The following is a 23,872-nucleotide window of genomic DNA, read 5'->3' on the forward strand; positions in this document are numbered from 1 at the left end:
GGGAAGAGAAAGGCAGGGCTGGGAAGGGGAACCTCTGATTCCCGGGTGGCCGCGGAGCTGCGTGGCATCGGTGCTGAACTGTTACTCATGGTAAAAGTGACCAATGGAATTTAGAGATGGCTCCGACTCCCCATTCAGTGTACCGGACATGTAAGGAAATGTGAAAAAGAGCCACATAGATCATCCCCTGGTCATGGTTATCCGTAATAGCAAAAATAAAATCAAGGGAGTGCTGGGCGGGACCCTGGTGCTCCACCAAGCTGATTTCCTTCTTTCTTTTTTTTTTTTTTAAAGATTTTATTTATTTATTTGACAGAGAGAGATCACAAGCAGGCAGAGAGGCAGGCAGAGAGAGAGAGCAGGAAGCAGGCTCCCCGCTGAGCAGAGAGCCCAATGCGGGACTCGATCCCAGGACCCTGAGATCATGACCTGAGCTGAAGGCAGTGGCTTAACCCATGAGCCACCCAGGCGCCCTCCACCAAGCTGATTTCAACGAATCTGCATTTCAGCCTCTAGCCTCAAAGCCACCTCCATAGGAAAAATGTATGCAGTCAATAGAAATTCCCTCTAAGGCCTCTGGTCACCAAGAGGAGAGTCAATAGGGGGGATGGCAAAACCAGGAAAACTATTGAAACCAGGGAGTGGAGTGGGAAGGAGTTATTTCCTTTTGTGGACTGGTGTCATCAGCTTCCTGAAATATGAGCTGGGAATCCGTGGGAAGGGCATATGGGTGTTGTGCTGTTCCTGCACTTTTTCTACCCGTTTGAAGTTTTCTGAATTAAAAGTTGGGGAAGGGTCGCTGGCTGGCTCGGTGGGTAGAGCATGTGACCCTTGCCCTTGGGGTTGTGAGTTGGAGCTCCATATTGGGTGTAGAGAGTCCTTAAAAATAAAATCTTGTAGGGCGCCTGGGTGGCTCAGTGGGTTAAGCCGCTGCCTTCGGCTCAGGTCGTGATCTCAGGGTCCTGGGATCGAGCCCTGCATCGGGCTCTCTGCTCGGCAGGGAGCCTGCTTCCTCCTCTCTCTCTCTGCCTGCCTCTCTGCCTATTTGTGATCTCTCTCTGTCAAATAAATAAATAAATAAATAATCTTTTAAAAAAAAACAAAACACAAAACTTATTTTAAAAAAAATTAAATAAATAAAATAAAATAAAATCTTGTAAAAGAATTTAAAAAAGTTTTGGTCCCCACCACGCTCTTCCCATCTTCCTGCTCTGCCACCTGAAGCAGAGGCGTGAGGGGAGAAGTATGTGGGGTTGGCCTCACGATCACAGAATGGCTGCAACAGCTTCCAGACCCAAAGCCCAGAAGAATGCTTCCTTCCTCCATCCAGAGACTTCTTTAAAAGTGAGGGAAACATTTACAGAACCATTCCCCGTCAGTCCAGGCGGAGTGGGAGCTGCCCCCTCATGGATCAGCCGACTCCAGTTCAAATCCTGCCTCGGGAGATCACGCTTTCTAGATGTGTGCCACTGTGTAAGTTAACCCCACATTCTTAGAGTAGCCTCATCATTTTTAAGTAGCAGGGCTTGAACTCACGACCCTGAGATCAAGACCAGAGCCTAGATCATGGACTCCTTAACTGACTGAGCCTCCCAGGCGCCCCCTAACGCCGCCATTTCTAATCCTCCTTCCCCAAGTGGTAAAATGAGCCGAGTAAGACAAGCTCACGGTCTTCTGAAGGCCTGAAACACATTGGTATCTAAAGCCCCATGAGGCCCAGAGCGCCGTGGGGTTAGGGCAGTAAGTACTACACACAGAAAATGCTCTGGGCCTGCGGTGGGTCATTTCCTGCAGGAGAAAGGAGCACTGGGCCAGGTCTGTGCAGACCGGGCATGGGGAGCGGGTCCTCCTCCTGCAGTGCTGCCCACACATACACACGGGAGCCCACACAGACATTCCGCTCGCACTTTATTAAGTACGGGAGGACGAGTTACAACGGGTGGAAGCAGTGGGAAGGCCCAGCCCCCACTCCCACCATCACTGGCACACGATAATAAACAAACAAACAAATAAATAAATAAATAGGGGGGTGGGCATTAGGGGCAGGTGGCACAGCAAACACGGATGGCACAGGGAGGGACACGAAAGCCCCGCCCTCTGGAGCCATGGCCACCGTCTATGCTGGACTGGTACCATCATCAGGGAAGGGCGGGGCGCTCCACTACAGATCCCCGCAGAGCCACTGTGTGAACCCCACGATCACCACCTTTGCGGAGGGGTGTCTTCAGCCCTTGGACCCTTACAGACGGACATCTGGACCCATAGCTGGTCCAGTGAGATCCGGATCATCAAGGGACCACGGTGTCTCTGTTTCTGGGTGGTTCTCTTCAGGATCTAAGAGACCAACAGGTCATTATTACCTGGTGTTCTGCTTGGTCCAACTCAGGACCAGGGACATGAAAGGCGCATTGTCACTTAGCCTTCTGACTGGTTTCTAAGAGTCACTGTCACTTGGGTTCCCAATGAAACCCTTCAGGACAGACCCATCGATGGGTCACTCTCACTTAGCCTTCTGATTGGTCCATTCAGGGAGCAGGTTTGTTACCTAGGCCTCTGATTGGCCGACAGGAACCCAAGGCCGCTGGAGGGGCAGGTACAGCTCTAGAGGCAAACCCCGCCCCCCTCCCCCCAGTCTGGGAGGACGTAGGGGGTTAAGTGCTCAGGGTTGGGGGAAATCTTCAGTGAGCATCAAGGCCCAGATTTCCAAGGGGGTAGGTCACAAGGGAGGAAATAAGGCCACCTGGCTGGGTCAGGCCAGTGCGAACTGGTGGATGGTGGGGCAGACAGCTTCTGGAACAGCAGAGTGCCCAGCCACCACCAGGAGGGGATGCAAGGGCCCTAACTCCTTCCCTAGGTCCCAACCCCACCAGGCTGCAGTAAACGGGGCCCGGGAGCCGGCAGCTCTTGGCCTCTTGCCTCCATCTACAGGATCAGGGTCAGGGAGGGATGGGGCTGCAGTGCCGGTCACATGGGCTCAGTCCTCCAACCCCTCCATCAAGTCCGCGATGCTCTCCACATAGTAATGGGGCACGAGATCGTGCTGGCCGGACGCCAGGTAGGCCTGGGCCTCCTCCAGGCGGGAGACGCCTGTGAGCGTGAGCAGGGTGGTCATGCCACAGCGGTGGCCGAAGAGGATGTCGGTCTCGAGGCGGTCGCCCACCATAAGCGTGCGGGCGGGGTCCACGCTGAAGTGCTCGGTGATACACTCGAACATGTAAGGGCTGGGCTTGCCCACCACCAGGGCCTGGCGGCCCGAGGCCGTCTCCACTGCAGCAGCCAGGCTCCCGGTGCCTGCAGGGAGATGGAGACGTGGTCAGTGCCCAGTGGCGGGGGGAGGGGGGAGGGTCGTGGGGGAGGGGCAGTCAGGCTCAGACGATGGACTTCCAGGGAGGCGGCTTGGCATGGGGGGTTAGAGGAGGCATCGAAATGAGTTAAAAGTCTTCCAAGGCTTAGCATAGCGCTAAGTATAGGTACAGACCCTGCAACCAACTGCCTGAGTTCAGACCTCATCATCTCCACCCTTCTTAGGCCAGCCATTGTGCCTCTCCATGCCTCAGTTTCCCCATCTCTAATATGGCCCTGCAGGGGCTGAATGAGCCATACGGTGTGTAACTGGGCTTGGCTCAGTCGGTCCTTGCTTGGAACAGGGGGATCCAAGTCAGGCCTACGTTCAAAGAGGTGCTGTGGGCATTGAAGGGGCAAGTGCTTGGGAAACAGGAGCTGTGGTTGCTGCTGCGAGAATGGGGGCTCCTGGCTGCAGAGACGGGCACAGCCCTTTTAGAACGTGGCAGGGCACAGGAATGCTCATTCCCCGGCCCCAGTCAGCCTCGGTGGCCGGGAAAGTGATCACAGGGAGAGAATTCAAGCTGGAGACAAAAAGCGGCATGCTTGACCATGTCCGTGGCCCCAGTAGCTACAATAAGCAAAACTGTGAACGCGCCCAAGTGTTTAACAATAGGAAGACTGTTTAGAAAAGGACAGTCCTGACTCTCAGCCCAGGACCATGCGGCCCCCTGCACAATAAGTCCACTGTGTCCGTCCCACAGGCCTGTCCTTGTGCCACAAGTTTCAGCCTTCACATTAATGTCCCTGAACAAATGATGATGAGGATCACAATTTACTGAGCACATTCTAACGCACCAGGGGGCTGTGCTGGTTGCTCACGGAAGCCCATTTTACAGATGGGAAAGCTGACCACTCAGTGCCATTAAGTAACTTATCCAGGGTCGCACAGCCTCATAATGGGAGAGACAGGGTATGTGCTCAGATGCGTCCAACCCACTCATGTGCTGGGCGAGTTTGTCCTGGCTTGGGAGCGCCGAATGTTTCATTTTCAGGGATTTTGTGAGCTCGCTGTGAAAGCCACTATGAAAAGTCAACTTATATAAACTGATGGTCTAATTATGTTTAAAATAAAGAGAATAAAGTCTCAAAGCTCATTACTTCCTAAGTATTTTGCCATTATCTATGCTCTGGAGATTCTTTACATCTATAATGATGGAAATACTATAGAACACTGTACACAGATCTTCCCAACTCCACATTCAGTGACTTAATGTTGCCGACTTGAACCTGGCTATCACCACAGAGACTGGGAAATGGTATAGATCAAGTCCCCCTCCCCCCCACCCCAGTTATCAAACGTTCATCAGTACAACACGGGGCAGCCCCCCCCCCGAATGCTCTGGGTCTTGTCTCCCTTCACAGGGGAGGACATTCCGTGGCATTAAGTCAAAGTTACAGAACAGAAGAGCGGGCACAAACAGCAAGAATCCTCGGCCTGCCCAGCCCCCACACGAGGAGGGGGAACTTCCCCAGTGTCACGAGATCAGGTCACGACCTGACTCAGGTCACGAGCTGACCCAGGGCAACTCTGCCGGGAGGTTCTGCCTGACATCTGACCTAGAGCTTGCTTGTTTGTTTTCTCGGTAAGTGGGTAGGGAAGAAAAGCCACTTGCCCTGTTGGTTAGAAATTCCTTCCAGGATGGGTAGGGCTCAAGTGAGTCACCCCAAAGTGTTTTTCTCACCTCCAGAATGGTCTCAGCTGTGTCAGCAATGCCCTCTCCCACCACCATGGAGCTGATCACCCTGGGCGCCCCCCATGTCCCACTTTATTCGCTCGGCTAATATTTACTGAGGCCCAACTACACGCCAGGCACTCTGCTAGGCACTGGGCATAGAGCAGCGCGAGGGACACGGTGTCGACCCTAGGGGAATGAGCGTCCTAGCAGAAGCATCTAAGAACATAGCTCTGTCCTCAGACCACCATTATGCTACTTCACTGAACATGCTGTAATGTGGGGCGCCTGCGTGGCTCACTTAAGTGTCTGACTCTTGGTTTCGGCTCAGGTCATGATCTCAGGGTTGTGAGATCAAGCCCCATGTCCAGCTCTGTGCTCAACCGAGAGTCTGGTCTCCCTTTCCCCCTGCTTCTGCCCCTCCCCCTCTGCCCCATTCCCTGCTCTTATGCTCTTTCTAAAATAAAATCTTTTTTTTTTTTTTTTTAAGATTTTCTTTATTTATTTGACACAGAGAGAGAGAAATTACAAGTAGGCAGAGAGGCAGACAGAGGGGTCGGGGGAAGCAGGCTCCCTGCTGAGCAGAGAGCCTGATGCAGGGCTCGATCCCAGGACCCTGAGATCATGACCCAAGCCGAAGGCAGAGACTTAACCGAGCCACCCAAGCGCCCCTAAAATATAATCTTTAAACAACAACAACATCCTGTAATCCAAGGCCAACATGTTTTGGTGGTGACATCTTTCTAAGACAGCAGGCACTTCTATTTGCCAGTTCAAGTGGCTGCCATGCGGCAAGAGGATAAACACACAATTTAGGAGACCCACAGGGGAAGGGGATGGAGGCATTGGGGTGAGAGACTTGCATTCTTTCAGATTTTATACATAGCAGGGCCTTTATTAATATTTTTATACCACTGTTTCAAAGCCACATCACTCAGCTATGTACAAACCGGACATCCGTGTTATAGCCAAGCTTCTACCACCCCCTCTAGGTCGTGGGAGAGATCAACAGGGCCTGTGCGACACAGCAGGTGGGGACCGAGATGAAAGGGGCGGAGGCATATGGGCAGGGCCTGGCCGGTCCCCACCTCCTCCAACACACCTTTCCTGAGTGGGGGGCCTCTTAACCCACAGTCTTAACCCGAACTTTGAAGCCTTCAGGGAGTAACTCGCTTTTCACAGCATGGCCCAGGACAGGCAGCAGCTGAGACAACAGAGCTGACCAGAGCCCTCAGCTTGGATTTTTGGGGAGACCAGAATATGCAGCAAGTAGGTCTGCAACAAAGCGAGGACAGAACTAGCCTAGCATTATAGATTCTCGGCCTGGAATCGGTTCTGCCATGGCCCACGCCTGGCTCCACATTTCATCCCCTACTGCCCTGCCCTGCAGGATGCCTCCTCCAGGAACCCTTCCCAGATCTGCCTGACTCTAGGCCCTCCTTGCCACCCCATCACAATACCATGTCTATTCCTCTGTCAATACCAGACCCGCTCCCCCAGGTTTTGGTATCAGTGACAGTCTAAATCAGTGGCCAGCAAGGAGGGCATGATGGAAATCGTCCCCACCTTCAGCCCACTGGCTGGGGCACTGACTTGTCCACATACACTTACCCCTGGCAGTTAGCTGCTGCTACCATCCATTCTTGACTAACTCAAACCCTCCAAAATGTGGGAGCCTCCACCTGCTCTTGCCTCCTCTGAAGGCTTGAATACCCAGATTACAGCAGTAAAGGGTGCCTTGGATGGGGGCACAAGAGCCAAGTTCAGGTCCTCCTGTTTTGGAGCAGCTCAATTCCCCTCTCTTGGCCTCAGTTTCTTTAACCGAGAAATGGGACACTTCCGGAGTAATGTGGAACTAAGAACAAACCGCAAGGTACTTCACAAAACTCTGTAATACTAGGAGAGGGGTCTGGGTACAACCCACACCTGCTATGTGCCTGGCAGTCACTCTGATCACTCTCCTCTGGGAGGAAACTGGCATGGTGAGCTTTCCCATTTTACACCCAGGACAGCGATGCTCCGAGGTTATGTAACTTCAGATTACTGAGCCCTGGAGCTGGAACTGGAACTCCGGTCAAACTCCATCCACCTCCCTATGCTTATCACACACCCGCCTACAATCAGCGGCTGCCAGTGGTATTCCAACAGCTCAACGGGGCGGGGGACACAGTCCTTTCAGGCTGTTTCCAACCCTCTGGCCTCAACCCCTGATTGGTGAGGGGGACAAAATGACAGGGGTCCCTGAGACAGGTTCAGAAAGGCAAGGGCTGGGTATCCGCCTGCCACCCCTGCACAACAGGCCTCAGTTTTCTCAGCTGCCGTATAGGGGCCCTTCTGCTGCCCCTCCAGTGGTGGCAGTTTGAAGAATTAACAGACGTGGCCATGACAAAGCTCGCCCGGGCTCTTGCAGGGTGGGACCGGCCCTCGCGTCTCTCCAGGTCCCCACCTGTCACCTGTAGACACCCCCTCCCCACCCCTCTCCCCAGGCGTGGAAGGGAGAGCGCAGGTCGCCACCCCACCTCGGTTTCCCCGCCAGCCCCGCGCTCACCGGGGGTTCGGCTGCCATCGCTGAGCGGGTGCCACGGGTCGCGGTCGGTGGCCACGAGGAGGCAGTCGGGATCACGCAGGTGCGCACACGCCTCGCTCAGCTTGGCGAAGGTGAAGTGCTCGTCGTAGCCCACGAGCACGGCGCGCACGCGCGGGGCCGCGCCCGGGTCCTCGCGGGGGTCCCCCGCCAGGCGCAGCCCCGCGGCTCGCAGCTCAGCGCGGAGCCCCTCGCCGCCCAGCACGAACACGGCGCCCGGCGCGCCCGGCGGCCCGAGCAGGCGCTGGCGCAGCAAGCGCGCGGCGCACAGCGCGGAGCTGAACACCTGCTCTGCGCGCAGCCCCCCGAAGCCGAGGCGCGCGAAGCGGAGGGCCAGCTCGGGCCGCGCGCGCCGGCTGTTGTTGCTCACGAACAGCGCCGCCTTGCCGGCCCGCGCCAGCCGCTCCAGCAGCTCCGGGGCGCCCGGCACGGCGCGCTCGCCGTTCCACAGCACCCCGTCGCAGTCGAACAGGACCCCCTGCGTCCGGCCCAGCACGTCGCGCAGGGCCGCGCCGCGCAGCCGCTCGCAGCGCGCCATGCAGCCGGCTGGCCGCCCGCACTCCCGCGCTGCGCCGCTCTCCCTCCGCGGGCACGGCGCGCCGGCCCGCAGCCCGCCCCGTGCCCCGCAGCGACCAATCGGCGCGCCGGAAGGGCCGGGGGGCGGAGTTACGGCCTGGCCCGCGGGCCAATGGGGGCAGGTACCTCGGAGAGGAGCGCGGCCTCGACCTAACGGAACCTGGAATAAAGGGTAAATCTCGGCCGCCGCCGAGGGGAGGGGACCAATGAAGACCTAGCCCTCGCCTCGTCCCCAAACTCGGCTAGGCCAGTCGCCGCCGAGTTTCGACCCCGACTGGCCAATTACAGGACGGACTGACGTTCCTCTTGGCCAATAAAGAGTTACGAATAGAAAATCTGGAGCGATTAGCCGCCCTTGCGTTCCCCAGCCAATCAGAAGCTTCGGAGAGCTGGTTGCTAGGGAGGAAGCAGAGATGCTAAGGGAGCTGTTGCCTTTGGGTCAAATCTCATTGCCCTCTGAACCCTGGACGCTCCAGTTCTGAGCAAAGTCCAGAGAAGCGTGTTGGTATGACGATAGGAAAGAGGCACGTGGTGTCTTCTCAAACTCCAGGGCCCCTGGCCTAGACCAGTCTTTCTCTGCGCTGGCTGGTAGAGTCCCCCTGGGGAACTTGTATTTTCAGATATAATTTACATACAAGTAGGATGCGCAGATCTTAAATTCAAGGCTGGATGACTTTGACAAATGCGTTTTAAAAATACCAAAGCGTGGGGACGCCTCGGTGGTTCAATTGGTTAAGCTTCGGCCTTCAGCTCGGGTCATGATTCCAGGGTTCTGGAACTGAGTCCTGCATCAGGCTCCCTGCTGAGCAGGGAGCCTGCTTCTCCCTTTGCCTGGTGTTCCCCCTGCTTGTGTGTGCTCTCTCTCTCTGACAAGTAAATAAACAAAATATTTAAAAAAAAAATACTAAAGCGTAGCTGCACCCCAGAGATTCTGATTTGTTTTGGGTGGGGCCGAGATATTTTGGGCTTTTTAAAAAAACACCCCAGGCCAGGGTGGAGAGGCACTGGGTCACCAAGCTGCTAGAGGCAGCCTGTCACTCAGCACCCTGGGGATGGGAGGGGATGGAGGGGGACAGAAGACCCAGTTGCCCAGGACAGTGATTGGGGTGACTTGGCTGCCTTGGTCCCCTACTGGGAAGGCTTGTGTCACAATTCCAAGTTGTCAGCCAACCTCTGAGAAGGTGCTGAAAACCTGGCCTCCAGGAGCAACCAGAGCTCCAAAGACCTGCAAAAAGCCACCCTGTCCCCCCTCTCTGAGGCTCAGATAATTCCTGCTCCCTCATGCCCTGGCCTTTTGCTCCTGTCTCAGGTGCTTTCCTTAGCTTGGAATGTTCTTCCTTCTTCCCTGACTTTTTCACCTGGACAACTCCTAAAAGACTTTTTTTTTTCCCTTTTCCTTAAAGATTTTACTTATTTGACAGAGAGAAAGCAAGAGAGGGAACCCAAAGAGGGAGAGTAGGAGAGAGAGAAGCAGGCTTCCCGCCGAGCAGGGAGCCTGATAATGCGGGACTCGATCCCAGAACCCTGAGATCATGACCTGAGCTGACGGCAGATGCTTAACAGCTGAGCCCCCCAGGCGCCCCTAAAAGACTCTTTGAACCACCTCTTCCATGAAGCCTTCCTGTGCCTTCCACACACAGTCTGGGTTAGCCAGTGGGCCCCTAACTGGCTTGATGTGGGCTACCAGTGCCATTATACTTGATTCTGTCAGCCCTCCTGCATGTCTGTTCCCAAGAGCTCCTTGGGCATAGGGCTGAGCTGGGGGCCTGGCCCAGGTTCCCACACCGAGCAGCCACCGTGGTCTGCACACAGATCCAGCTCTACTCCTTGAGGGAGCCCTACCTGTCCCCACTCTGGGAATAGCAGAAGTTGGGAGCACCGACATCCACAGTGGCCAGCGTTTACAGGGCACTTGTGTGTGCAAGGTTGGTGCTTGGGCCTTTATAGGAATGTCTCGTGTAATCCTCCAGACACTTCTGGGGTAGAGATTGCTGTCCCGTTTCCCGGAGCACCAAGAAGTGAATTGCTCGGGCTGTGAGGGACGGACCCAGGCTCTGGAATCAGGGAGACCCGGGTCCTGATTCCACGTCCCTGCCTCATCTACTGTGTGCCTGGCAGGTCGCTTTCTGAGCCTCAGTCTCTACTCAACCAGTCAAAGGTGATGGGATTCACTTCCGCGGGAGAGGGTTCTATGGAAAAACCACGCACAGAAAAGCACGGGGGAAAGCACAGAGTAAGCGCTGAAAACGCTGGATCTTTTTATTTCAGACAAGAAAGATGGAAGGGAGCAAAGAAGAGGGAATATCTTCCCTTTCACACAAGTGGCTTCTTTATTTTGAGGGCAGAAAGGAAAAAACCGACGATCATGGGGGCAGCTGCTCCAGTTTTGTCCAAAATAATTTATTTGCCAGCCTTAAAAACAATACGTTGGCAAGAGAAAAATAACAGTCCTGTAGGAACAGGCAAGCCCCTCCTTCCTTCCGGCGGCTCCCCGGGGACCCTGCCAGAGAGCTGGGAGTCGGGTGAGGGCCCCCCTGCCAAGCCCAGGGCAGCTACAGAGGAAAGGGTCTGGAAGTGGAGGACTGTCCTGAGTCCTCCTTGCCATGGGGGCCGACCCAGCGGGCACCGAGGCACTTGTATGCAAAGGCTGAAGGCCCCCAGCCCGGGAAAAGGCGAGGGCCGCGTCCTGGGGAGACAGGTGGGAGGGAGGAAATGCTGAGGGGCTGTTGGCGAGGGGCGGCAGGCTCAGTCGGTCTCCGAGGCGAGGCTCCTGGGCCGGGGTTGAGGGGGGATAGCGGGGGGAGTAGAGGCCCTGCCTACAGCCTCAGGGGCCCCTCCGTCCTCTGGGGCTGCCCCCAGGTCCACCTGCACATTTGCACCGGGGCTGGGGGAGGCCGGCCCAGGGGAGGCCGGGCTGGGGGAGGCTGGTGAACGCCGGCTCTGGCGCCGGGCAGGCTGGGGAGGATTGGGGGGCAATGGGGGTGGCACTGTGGGGGCCCGGAGGTTGCTGCCCACCAGACGGCGGGGCAGAGCCTGGGGGGTCACAGGGCTGCTAGAGCCGGGGGGCACGAGTGGGGCTGGAGGGGAGGAGCGTGTGCTGGAGACCTGGGGGGGCGGCATGGTGGGCCGGGCTGGCGCTGGGCGCTTGGCTGTGGAGGAAGGATGGTGTGGGGAGATGGTTAGGCATCCACCTCAGGACCTTTGTATCTGCCATTCCTTCTGCCAGGAACTCTATTCCACGGTTGACTCCTCCTCACTTAGGCCTCCCTCCATGGGTCTCACCCTCTCTAGAGTTCCCCTTCCCCCCTCCCACTCTAGGTACTGTCATAGGTTCCTGTTATACATTCTTCATAGGACTCGCTGCCCTCCAAAGGGAGCATGTCCGCTTTTATTTTGCTTGACTCCCTGAGGAGCAGGTAAACGGGAAGAGGCCGTCCTGTGTGGGGTCACCCAGCCCAGTGTTGGGGGCACAGAGAGGATATCCATACGTATTTGTTGAACAAAGAAGTGCTGGCTGTCCCCCCTGACTCTGGGGTCTCGCTCGCCCCTTGGGAGCCCACCAGAAGCCCTCCAGCCCAGTTTTCAGAGATCCCACTGCACGGTTCCAACCTCATGAGATGGCTGAGAGGCCAGGAGGCCCGGACTCTGGTCCTAGCCTCACCTCCACCCACTCCCACTGTGGGTTTGGGGTAGATCATGCCCCCCGGGTCCTCAGTTTCCTCATCGGTGAGATGGGAAGCAAGCCTGGATTTCCCAGGGCTGGCACAAGAACCTTCGGGCCCCTGAAGTGTGGTGCCCCAGTGCACACGTATCCCTAGACGCCCCATCCTGCAGGACAGTCCCTCTGTGACTTGTCAACTCCTGCTGGTCCAGAGGCCCTGACGGCTGCTCCTGGCTCTACACTGTACCCCCAGGTAGAAAACTCCAGGGCCTCATGGGCTGGTTGGGCCCTCCCAAGTGTCCTGGTCCCTGGCAGTGACTCCCCATCGGAACCCTGGGCCTTGGTGTTAGGCCAAGTCAACAGGGGTGGGCACCATAGGGATGCAGAGGAACTCCAGAATTCTCACCACCACCGCCTCCCCACGCCTTAGTTGCCCTTGGAAGCCTCCACCCCACATTCCCTCATCTTTGCTCCGCTCTCTGGACTTCTTGATGGACTGGACCCCTCAGCCACCCACCCCGAGATGGCTAAGCTTCACGGAGCATGAGCTGTGTGCCGGGTAGGGTTAGGCAGCAGCGTTAACAAACAGCCCTACAAGGCAGGTGTGGGTCTTGTTCCATGATGCAGGGGAGGAGGGGCAGGCCTGGTGAAGTCACCCGCCCAGGGTCACAGAGCTGGAATCTGAACCCAGAGTGCCAGGCAGCAAACCTGAGCTCTTGGCCGCCTGGACGCCTGGCCTCACCAGCTGTCTGAAAACACGGCCCCGCTCCCTGCCCGCCTTTCCCCTCTCCCTCCCCAAGCCAACTTACTCTTCCGAGCCATGTCCTCCGTTGGAGTGGCTGCCTCTGAGGGACTCCTACTGACCTTGGGGGAGGCTGGTCTGGGGGGCACCTCAGACTCTGCCCTAGGAAGGAAGAACAGGGTCGTGGTCAGGCCTGGCCACCTCCCAGGAGGTCTCCTGGAATCTTGGGGAGACTCCCAGCCAACAGGCTGAGTTTGGGTTCTCCCAGGACTTGTCCCCCACCACCTTGCGGCTGGGCCTGGGATCTGTCCCCAGGCTGCCCCCCTCTCCCCCAGAGGATGCTTCTGGCTTTGGCCAGGGTTTGCGTCTAGGGAAGCCCTGGTTTCTGTGTGACACTGTGACAGGGTCCTTGGATTCCCGTGGGCCAGGAAGGCGGGTGGAGCGCAGGGCCTGTATGGGCTTTTAAGCCCCATCTGAACATCATTGGATGCTTTAGCCACTAGAAGTCAGAGAGCGGCTGAGAAGCGGAAGGGGAGGCCACGGCTCATTCCTGGCTCCCTCCAGTTCTCTGCTCACTGGCTCCTCTTAGGGATCCTGTGTTAAAGCAGCCGTCCAGTCCAGCTCCCCAACCTGCTCCCCTCTCCTACGAGGGAATGAGTCACTGCCCGGCATGACAGCATCCATGGTGGATGGGCTTGGGGACTCTCTCCCCTGCCCCGGGAAAGCAAGCGCTAAGGGCCACCTTTGTCTGCCTTGCTCATCTAGGGAAAGTCTCGGTTTGGGACCCCGCTGTGCGATAACAAGCCATGCCTGCTTGGCACAGAGCTAGGGTACTTCCAGGGGACCAGGCAGCCCTTCCAGATCGAAAGGCTCAAAGAGAAGACTGGAAGGTATTTTTAAGTTCCAGCTAACCAGCACCTTTGTTCCCTAAATCCCCAGGACCCCCAACAGTGCCCGGCACACAGTAGGTGCTCAGTAAAGAGCCATATGATGAACGAGGGAACACATCAGAGGCGGGGAGGAATATGGCTTCCGAGTCTCCATCCCACCCCCTCCAATTGGGGAAACCTGGTATTTGGGATGAAAATACCGTAATTACATTTCCTAAGGTATTGTCGGAAGCCCTGAGATGATGCCTCAGGCTGATGTCATCGGGCAAAGACGGGGTCATTCCTATTTGTCAGTCCTTACCTTTCCTTGGTAGCTGCTGAGGCTGGGGCTGGGGCGGAGGCCGGAGCTGGGGCTGGGGCAGGGGCAGGGGCAGGGGCAGGGGCCGGGAGTGGAGCAGGGCCTGGGGTGGCCACAGCAATCGCTGGAAGCTCCTCAGCCTCTGGCCTGTGGCTGACCTTGTCCTGGGAATCAGGGGCTGAGAACAGGCCTGACACATTGAAGTTGATGTCTGCGGACAGAAGGAAGCCATGTCTTAAATTCCAGGACCTCAGCCAGTGTCAGGCCCTCCTTTCCCTTTCCCCTGACACTCCGTGGACCACGTTTCACCTTCCTGCTCCCACACGAGCCTCACTATAATCCCGCAAGGTAGGCAGGATCATGCCCATTTTACAGATGAGACACTGAGGCTCAGAACAGAGAAGCAATTTGCTCCGGGTCTCGTAGTGAGTTCATGGAGCTGCCAGGGACTGAGCTGAGTCTGGAGGGCACCGAGCTGGGCAGAGGAGGGCGCAGAGGGACATGTTCACAAAGGCAGGAACTTCAGGGCGCCTGGGTGGCTCCGTGGGCGAAGTGTTGCCTTTGACTGAGGCCATGATCCCAGGGTCCTGGGACTGGAGCCCCGTATATGGCTCCCTGCTCAGCAGGGAAGGTCTACTTGGCCCTCTCCCTCGGCCCCTCTGGCCCTGCTCTGCTTTCTCAAGCTCTGTCTCTTTCAAATAAACAAAGTCTTAAAACGAAACCAAACAAAGGCAGGAGCTTTACCTCCAGGGAAGAGGGTGTCCGCCTTTTGTATGAGAGCCTCCACCACGCCCACCACCTGGATGGAGGACACAGAGGCCGCATCTAGCTGGGCCTGGTCCCTGGAGCAAAAGGGAACAAAAGCGAGCGGTCCATTTCGTAAAGTCTTCATGAGCCCAATTCTCTTTCTGGCCCAATGAGATCAAGTGCCTGTTCTCACCAAGCTCGCAGACGGGCGCCTGCGTGGCTCAGGGGGTGAAGCATCTGCCTTCAACTCAGGTCATGCTCCCTGCTCAGCGGGGAGTCTGCTTCTCCCTCTCCCTCCGCTGCTCCCTCCCCATGGCTCATGCTCTGTCTCTCACACACATTCTCTCTCTCACATAAATAAATAAAATCTTCAGAAAAAGAAGAAAACTCACAGACCACCAGTGGGTGGTCAGTGTGTTGCTCACAGGCCCCACGTTCCCCCCCTTCTCCTGTGACAGGCTTCACTAGGCAGGATGGTTCCCTTTCCCTCGCAGTTCTGGGATCTAGGGAGCTTCTACCGAGTAACCATCCTCAGCAAATGAATGAAATCTTTCTGCCCTCTGTGGCCAGGTGCATTGAAACGACCCCTCCCATAGCACGCACGGCACTTTACAGCTTGGAAACCATTTCTCCATTCATTGTCTAATTCCCAAAGCAAAAGCCCTTCAGAGTCGGTATAATTTCTCTCCAATTTACAGAAAAAGAAATGGAGATCCAGAGAGTGATGTCCGAAGGCATTTCTGGAAGGGCGAGGGGGTGGGGCCACAACCAGATCTCCGGGCTCCCCGCACTCCAAGCTCCCCCTTATCACTCTCACCCGGGACGCCTCGCTCCAAAACCCCCTGTGGGGTCCACGTTCCCTTTGGGCCGCTGCTCACGGCAAGCCTTGAGATGGGGAACTCAACCCACTGCAATTATGGGGAAGCTGAGGCCCAGGGGAAAAGTAAGTAGCAGACGGCTGTGGTTGGCGGAGGGGACTGCCCTCTTCCCCTCACCCTTCTTTCTCTGGGGGCCACAGCAGGTTGGGCCCCAGGACGATGGCGATGTTGCTGGGGGTCATCTTATTCACCTCCTGCTCCTCGGCCAGCCGTGCCAGGAACTTCAGCAGGTACCTGGGGAGGCAGAAGGTAGGCACGGTCACGGACAGGGACGCGAACACCCAGTGATGCCCCTGAGGCCCGAGACTTTCTCAACCTGGGGTTTCCAAAGAGTGGCAAAGGTCCCCCTCAGGATGCTTTTTTTTTTTCTTTTTAAAGATTTTATTTATTATTTGACGGAGAGAGACACAGCGAGAGGAGGACACAAGCAGGAGGAGTGGGGGAGGGAGAAGCAGGCTCCCTGCCGAGCAAGGAGCCCAATGTGGGACTCAATCCCAGGACCCTGGAATCATAACCTGAGCTGAAGGCTGACACTTAACTGACTGAGCCCGCCCTGTGTCCCTAAAATTTTTTAATAGCTAAATGAGTTGACCTGCTGAGTGCCACACATGTGTGGGGCGCGGAGCTAAGCTGAGAATCTTCCTCCCTGCCCTGTGAGGTAGGAACTGGTGTGCTCTGTGTTTTCCTGATGAGGGCACGGAGGCACAGAGAGGTCAGACCACCTGCCCAAGGCCACACAGCAGCAGAGGTGGGAACTTCAAGCCAAGTGGCATGGCTTCAAAGGTTCTAGGAGTGCGTTTAGCTCAGTGTCTAGTAGGAAAAACAGGACTAGACCATCTCGGCTGTGGTTTCCGAGACATTGCCTAGGACGAGGGGCCGGGCTTGGGCTCACCTGAGGTTGTTGAAGCTCTCCCGGGGCAGGCGGCCGCACACCTGCTGGAGGGCCTCCAGCCGGGCCCCTGGCTCCTTCAGGCTGGGGATGGGGAGAGACCTGGTGAGCCAGTCCAGGAACCCACCTCCGAAGCCCCACCGTCTCCAGCATCCCCATCCGCCCCCCACCTCACCTGGCTGCCCTCATCCAATCATCATAGAGGTCAAAGGTCATCAGGGGCTCCGGCAGCTCCCTCAGATAGGACTTGAGGGCACCTGAAGTGGTGGCAAGGGTCTCGGAAACGGTTCCCAAGGCCCCCACCTCCACCCCGGGGCCCGGCACTCGGCATCTGTTAGGAACCAGGCCCTGTTCACACTGACGTGACCAGGTCTGATCATTTCTTTGGGCCCTGGGCCTTTTGGAGAAAATGATGACGTCTGGCAGACTTGTTCCCAGCCAGATGTCCACGCATGCAAGGGGGTTCATCACCGAGCCCTCCCCTCCCCTCCACAGACCCCTGTGTGTCCTGAGGTGTCGATCACCAGGCCTTCAGCCAAGTGTTCCAGGCAGCTGAGGGGAAGGGATTCGGGGGGAAGGCCCTCTTCTCGGGGCTCCTGGGAGCAGGCACCTGCCACGGCATGGGGGTCAGAGCAGAACTCCTGCAGGCTGCAGGGGTCCGAGGCCATGGTCTGCTTGAGACGCTTCAGCACTGACGCTCCCGCAGCCAGACGGAAAAGGCCCTGGGGTACGAGAGGAAACGGACAGGGGGTCACGGACGGGTGGGCAGGAGAGGATGCCCTGGCTCACTCGGGGTGGGTGCCCGGCCCTCACGGGGCACATGTCCCCCCCAGTCTGATGGGCAGCGTGGGGCCCACGGTGTGTACAGCTGCCCTTGCTCTCAAGGTCTAGGATTTGGCCCAAAGTGGGAGATCTGGGAGAAGCTGGCAAAGAGGTGGGGAGACAGGGGTCTGGTTAGAAGTGGGAGGGAGAGAGGAGGCCAGGCAGCGCTGTCAAGAAGCCTAAGCTGAGGGGCGCCTGGGTGGCTCAGTTGGTTAAGCAACTGCCTTTGGCTCAGGTCATGATTGTGGAGACTGGGATCGAGTCCCACATCGGGCTTCCTGCTCGGCAGGGAGTCTGCTTCCCCCACTGACCTCTCTCCTCTCATGCTCTCTCTCTCTAATAAATAAATAAAATCTTTAAAAAAAAAAAGAAGCCTAAGTCGGCCTTCGAGCAGGTTCTGCCCCCTAAGGGTCTGGGCTCAGGAACGGAGCTGACACACTAGGGCCCGCCTGATGCAGTGGATGGACGCGGCCGCCTGCAGCAGGGGCCGCACGGTGGGGCCCAGGCCTTACTGACACCCTCCCCTGGGCCGCGGGGCACATGTTCGTCGTGGCCTCCGTCTCCCCCTTGTAGAAGGCAGCCAGTGAAGGCTTCCTGCAGGGGCTTCTGGGATTACTAAACGGAGCAAGAAACGTAAAGGCCTTAGGGCACAGCGGCTGCCTCACGGGCATCCCCAAGTGGGTGGTGGTGTCAGCCCGGCAGCAGGAGGCCGTGGCCTCACGGGACCTGGGCTCTAACGGTGGGGTCACAGCACCAGCACAGGGCAGCCTGTGGGGGCTGTGGACGGAGGGAGGGCCCCAGGGCTCCCGCCCGACCTGCCCCCGTGGGTCCCACCTCTTCCTTCATGCCGTCAGAAAGCAGCATCATGACGCAGGCCTCGATGGGCAGGGCAATGTCCCGGCCCAGATTTTGCAGGTGGGTTTCCAGGGGCACCCCATACACCCCGAGGGGGGTGGCCGTCGTCAAGGGGGAGGGGTCTGCAGGGATGAGACAGATCAGCGGCCCAGGGTCCTCCCCTCCCTGACAGCCAGGGTACCCCTAGACATCCGCAAAGCCTACCGCTTTGGCCAATGGTACCACCTCCCGCCCAATCACCCACACCACAGATCCTGAAATCATCCAACATCTCTCTCGAACCCCCCCAACTCCACCGCTGCCACCCCAGGCCAGGCCACTGTTCCCTCCCTTCTGCCTCCTAAAGTTCTCCTGACTCCAGTCCTGCCCCTTCACTCCATCCTCTACGTAGCAGACGATCTCTCTATCACAAATCTCATCGGAACTGATCTGCCAGCTTCTTAACAGGCCCGGAGTAGGGCCGGGGTCGGGGGTGTGGGCCCGGGCCCTGCCTCTGTCTGTACCTGCTTGGCTGTGGTTCTCCCTCAGCTCCGCCAGGGCTGTGTCCAGCGAACTCAAAGACTTGCGATGGTAATCAGCTTGAATCTCCATGAGCTGCGGAGACGGGGGGCACCCCCGGAGGGAGTGAGGGAAGTTACGCCCCCTTGGAGTCCCTAAGAACACACTCCTCCCTCCCACATCTGGAAGGGTGTCCTAGTGGCCCCTGGTGTCCACCCCTGAGTTCCAGTGGCTGGAGCCCCATCTTGGGACTCACGTGGATGAAGTAGTTGGCATACGTGTCCTCCTTGGTGGCAAAGTGGTAGAGGTCGGCCAAGTACTCGTCCTTGGAGACAGGAAGAAGGGAGCTCGCACCGGTGAGGCTGGGGCCCAGAGGGGAAACTGAGACCCAGAGGGGTGAATGACTTGTCTAAGCTCTCTGTGGAGGGCCCTGGTCACGTCTCCTCTCTCTGGTATAGTCTGCACTTGGGGACGGCCCACAGGAACCCCCTGAAGCTCTCAAGGGATGTTTACAGCTTCTAGCCCTCATCTCTGTGCCACACCCTTTGCGAGGTGCTTCTGTCCTTGACCATTCGCTCCTCGACTCACTCAGCAAGCCTGCGGGGACCGCAGCCAGCACACCAGGTCCCTGCCTCCCAGGAACCGAGTATGCGGCATAGACAGGAGGCTAAGAGCTCGGAGGCTCACTCCCTGGGATCAAATCCCGGCTCTGCTGCTTGCCAGCTGTGTGGCCCTGGGTGAGGCAGATCACCTCCGGGAGCTTCCCCTCCCTGAAATGGGGACAGGACCCACCCTTGCCGCCCCCCACCCCCATCCTGGGAACCGGCAAGCGCCGCTCACCTTGCTGGTCTCCACCCTCTTCTTCAGCTCCTCCTCCTCCTCCTTCAGCGTCTCCATCTTGGTGGCCGTGGCCGTATGACCGTAACTGCCAGTGCCGCCGCCCAGGCCCTGACCGCCGCCTGAATTCTTAGCTGCCTGAGTGAGCCTGGCAACAACGATCCCGAGGTGGGGTGGTCAGTGTCCCCCACACTGCCTGTCCAGAGCCAAGGGTCCCTTCCATATGCCTGACCGCCCAGGATTCTGGGATTTACGGATCAACATCCCAGAGCCCCACTTGCCCTGAGCCTCCTTTTCAGCTGGGGGGCCGTGAGTGCTCGAGGCCGCCCCCTGGTGGCGGGCTTGGTGATCGCAGCCAGCCAGCCCCAGGTGGGCGGGGCCCTCCTGCAGTCCAGGCATCTTGGAGGATCATTTCTGGCTCTCCTAGGTTCTGGGGGTCACCCTCAGCTAGCATGAGCATGTGCACACACATGTTCACAGAGACGAGGTGTGTACACGAGGGCACACACTGTCGCCAGCGGGCCCTGCCACGGCCTCCGAGTGTGGGTTCTGCGGCTGCCTATGGGGGCTGACCAAGGTGTGGAGCCCACCTAGGGGCTCTGGCTCCCACCTGCTCTTCAGGGTGTTCCAGTCTGACACCAGCTTCTGCAGGCTCTTCTTGTGTTTAAGGATGATTGGCAGCTCTTCCTGGTGGGGAGGCACGGGGAGGGTGGAGGTCAGGGGGCAGAGGAGGCTGGGGAGGGGGTGGGGCTGGGGGCGGGGCTGGGGGGAGTCTGGAGGGTCACCTCACTCAGCTTGCTGAGCGGCTGCAGGACATCCCTCTCCAGAGTCATCTCAAACTCAGCCAGAATGCGGGCCAGCTGGTTCTGAATGGCACAGCTCATCTCTAAGGCCTTCCTGTGGACACAGCACCCATTGGACCCAGCTCCTCACACCCACGCAGAAACACTGGGTGGGGCCTCCTCCCTCCCCATCACCCCCTGTCCCTTCTCCTTCATCTCTCAGCTAAGCACCCCCCCCCAGGCCTGGCCGCCTTCTCTGACCTGGACACTGACCACCCCCCTATCCCTAGTGCAGATGCTAACTGACCCTCAGCCTGGTCATCCTTCCACGGGGGATGCCCTTCCTCACCTGGACCCCCTCCCAGCCCAGATCCGCCCCCCTTGCCACCTCTGGGTGAGGGCTGGGGCCCCGTCCATGCTCACCCCATGCTGGAATCGGGGTCCAGCTCCTTGAAGCTCTCAGCCATCGTGGTGGACAGAGCCATGAGGGGAAGCTTCTTCTGCAGGAAGGCCAGGGTCTGGCTGTGAGCATGTATGTGCTCACTTGCCGAGTCTCCCTCCACCCCACCTAAGCAGACAGAGGGCTCCTTGGGGACAGGGCCCCTGCTGAGACTCTCGGTATGGCCAGGGGAGGAGGGAAGCCAAGAGGGCCACAGTCTTAAGTGGGAGTGGAGACGGGAAGACGGCCAGGCAGGGCAGAGTGGCATCTCCCTGTGACCATGTCACCCCACCCCATCTTTACCCTCTCCCAGAAACCAATCAACTGGGCCAGAAGAAACCATCGAGTACTCTCACACACAGAGGGGGCAGGCAGCCGGCCCAAGGTCACACAGCTGGACTGAGGACAAATGGAGGCCCTGGGAGCAGGCTGGGGGTGGGGCTCTTCCCCTGCCCCAGGGCATCAGTGGCTCTGCACTTAGTCACTGCTAAGCTCAAAACACTCCCATCTAGAGTTAGGAAGAGCCCCAGCTTGAGTCAGAAAGACCAGGGATCAAGCCTCGGTTTTGCCACTAACGCACTGTGTGACCTTAAGACTTTATCTCTCTGTGTTTCCTCGTCTGTACAAAGTACTAATAAAGGCAGCCTCCTCCTAGGGGTGTCGTCAGCGGGACATGAGGCAATGCGCTAAGAGAGCTTAGCAACAGACTCGTTGATTAATACCAGTAAGTATTAGTATCGGTTTAAATGCCACTTCCTTCAGGAAGCCCTCAGGCACTGCCTCAGTTCAGAGGGCCTGCTCTGCTCCACTCTGGGGCCTGACAGGACAGAGAAGTTCAGGAGCTGTCAGAGGCCTGGCCTTGGCTCAGGGGATCGGTGCGGCGGGGACCAGGGTGGAGAAGGGAATGGGGAAAAAACAGAGCCTCATGAGTGGGGTGCCTGAGGGGTCTTGGGACAGTGCAGGCTTCATCCCCTTGGTGTGCCAGAGGCTCAAACTAGCAGGGAGACCCCAGCCCTGACCTCACTCGCCCACTGGGTAGAGGTGTCCTGTGCGGGCCCCAACTTCCTGGGACCCCCACTCACCACCCGCTTGTCCATGTCCGCCCCACTCTGGCCCTGCAGACAGGCCTGCAGCCGCTTGTGGACATTGTGGGCTGCTCGCTTGGCCGGCTCCAGCCGCTGTTCCACCTGGGTGGGGGGTGCTCAGAGTTGGTGGCTCGTTGGAGGTTGCTGTCCCCCCCTCACCCCCCGCCCTGTTCATTCCCAGAGCAGGAACCACCTTTCCCGTCCCTCCTCCTGGAGACCCCATGGCCAACAGCTTGGGGAATGACTCAGCCCGGCCCCCCCAGATGGCGTCCTGGCCGGGTCCTCCGCTGACAGCTTGCGCGGGCCTGCCTTGCCACCCGCTGCCAGCCCAGGCTTGTACCTGCTGCAGGTCCTCCCCCAGGAACTCGGCGGTCTCCGGGGTGCTGTGAGGGAGGGAGGAGCTTCTGCTGAGGCCGCCCAGGTTAGGAAACTCCCTGCCTCCCCCTGCCCCCTCAAGAGGGCACCTGGACCCTGGTCGCTTCCAGTGCCCCTCCTCTCCTTGAGGGGCCCGCCCTGGGTGGCCGGCCTGTCTGCCTCATCCCAGTCGGAGCACATTCCATGGGGGCGGGAATAGGATACACGGCTTTTTCCTCCTCCACCCAGGGCTGTGTCCTGAGAGAGGGCGGATGAAACCCTAAGCGGCGGGGTTGGGAAGCCACCCCAGCCTCTGTTGCGCTGACCCTAGGGAGAGGAGGCAGGGCCGGCCCCAAGAACGGGAAGTGTGAGATCTCAGACTCCTGGGCTGTCAGACACACAGGACTCGACTGGAGTGGTGTGCAGGCCCTGGCCCTCTGCCCAGGGACACATGGGGACACTGAGGCCCAGAGCAAGGGGGATTGACCTCCCTGGCTCTAGTCTCCCATGGCACAGATGCCTATGTGAGCCTGGACACTCGGTCCCCTCCTCGGGGCGCAGAGAATGGGAAACTCCCAATGCAGGGGGAAGAGGAGAGATGATAGGCCCTGGGAGCTCCCCAAACTTCTGGCCTCCACTCCATCGGCTCTGGGGCCCCGGGGGTGGGGTAGTTGAGAGCAAAGAGGCCCAGGGATGTTTCCACCTGAGGCTGGGAAAAGCAGAAGCAAGATAGAGAAGCTGGAGGCCTCCAGGCTGCGGGTAGGGTGGGGAAGAGGCACAAAGCTGGACAGGCAGGCCCCTCCTCCCACCACACCACACCGGGACCTAGTCTCCTCCCCTCCCCCAAAGTCTAGGGCACTGACCACTGCCCCTTAACCCCAGGCAACCAGAGATGGTTAGCTGTCCCCATTGTACAGAGGGGACAAGTGAGGTCAGGGAAGACCGTTCGCTCAAGAGGCTCATGGAGGCAGAGAAGACCCAGCATCCTTGATTCTCCCTGGCAGGCAAAGGGGTGGGGGTGCCCCCTTCCCCAAATGGCCTTGCCCCTTCTGCCCTGGCCGAGAGGTGGGGGTGGCATTCAGAGGCATGGGAATGAGAGTAGACCTCTGGCCAGTTCGAGGTTGGCTGTCCCCGACCTCCCCCACCCCTCCACGTCCCCGAGGGTCCGGCGGGCGGTGAGCGTGGGGCTGGGAGAGAGCGGGTTGACACTCACCGTCCCAAGCTGCCCGTCTGGGCCAGCTGCCGCATGCGATACAGCTGCCTCTTCATCATCTTGGGCGCGGGCTGGGGGCTGCGGGGTCACGGGTGGGGGGAAGGGGGCGAGGGCCCGGCAGCCCCCGGCCCAGCCTGCCTGCGCCCGCAGCGCCGCTCTCGCCCCGGATGGGTGGGCGGCGCTCTCCGCTTCCTGGGCCAGCCGCGCTCCGGCGGCCGCTCGCTCCCTCCTCCTCCGCGCGCGACTCCGCCCCCGGCCCCCAGGTCACTCCTTTCTCCAAGTTTGTTTTCTCGTTCGCCCCCGGCTTCCGGGCGCCCCGCAGGCCCCCGGCCGGTCCCCGGGACGGTCGCGCCGGCGGCCGCCCGGCCGTCCACAGGTTGTGTGGCGGCCCCGCCCCCCGGTCCCGCCCCGCCCAACCCGGGTGGCGGGAAGCAGGTAAGCCGGCTCCTGCCACCGCGCGGCCGGACTCTGGGCTCCACCCCTCCCGCCGGCCCAAGGGCCCTGGGTTTCAGTAACTTCTGCACCCCTCTTAAAGGCAAGGAGGGTTGGGAGCCAGAGGCCAAGGACGGGCCTCTCCAGCCCGTACTGGCCCATCTGGGCTTGCCCAAGGATGCTGCCTTGGACTCCCTCTCCAGAGGACCTCCTGGCCAACTTGAGCTAAAGATTACCCCCTCCCTCCTCCCCTGCTGGAGACTGGCTGGGGG

At 58.8% G+C, this 23,872-nt stretch overlaps 1 protein-coding gene across 3 annotated transcripts; it reads right to left on the reverse strand.

Moving 5' to 3' along the window:
• Positions 1-1,891: 1,891 nt before the first annotated feature.
• Positions 1,892-23,418, reverse strand: LOC122891371 (chronophin). Of its 3 annotated transcripts, none has more exons than XM_044226975.1 (18): positions 23,169-23,418; positions 21,942-21,984; positions 21,599-21,703; positions 20,501-20,577; positions 20,081-20,192; positions 19,906-19,982; positions 19,299-19,443; positions 18,715-18,783; positions 18,464-18,554; positions 17,940-18,082; positions 16,894-17,005; positions 16,459-16,540; positions 16,287-16,367; positions 15,512-15,628; positions 14,514-14,611; positions 13,773-13,980; positions 12,649-12,743; positions 1,892-3,291 (listed from the first exon to the last, which is right to left on the reverse strand). In XM_044226975.1, exons 1-18 carry the CDS (start codon positions 23,225-23,227, stop codon positions 2,975-2,977), a joined length of 2,031 nt encoding a protein of 676 aa, XP_044082910.1. In that variant the 5' UTR covers positions 23,228-23,418; the 3' UTR covers positions 1,892-2,974. The 3 variants fall into 3 exon arrangements, with proteins under 3 accessions (XP_044082910.1, XP_044082909.1, XP_044082908.1); XM_044226973.1 differs by lacking the exon at positions 1,892-3,291 and adding an exon at positions 10,406-11,327 and having other exon boundaries at positions 23,169-23,416; XM_044226974.1 differs by lacking the exons at positions 12,649-12,743; positions 13,773-13,980; positions 14,514-14,611; ... (12 more) ...; positions 21,942-21,984; positions 23,169-23,418 and adding an exon at positions 7,567-8,140.
• Between the last annotated feature and the right edge of the window lie 454 nt (positions 23,419-23,872).

Source organism: Neovison vison, chromosome 12 (assembly GCF_020171115.1).
Source record: "Neovison vison isolate M4711 chromosome 12, ASM_NN_V1, whole genome shotgun sequence".
In the NCBI taxonomy this organism is placed as follows: Eukaryota; Metazoa; Chordata; class Mammalia; order Carnivora; family Mustelidae; genus Neogale; species Neogale vison.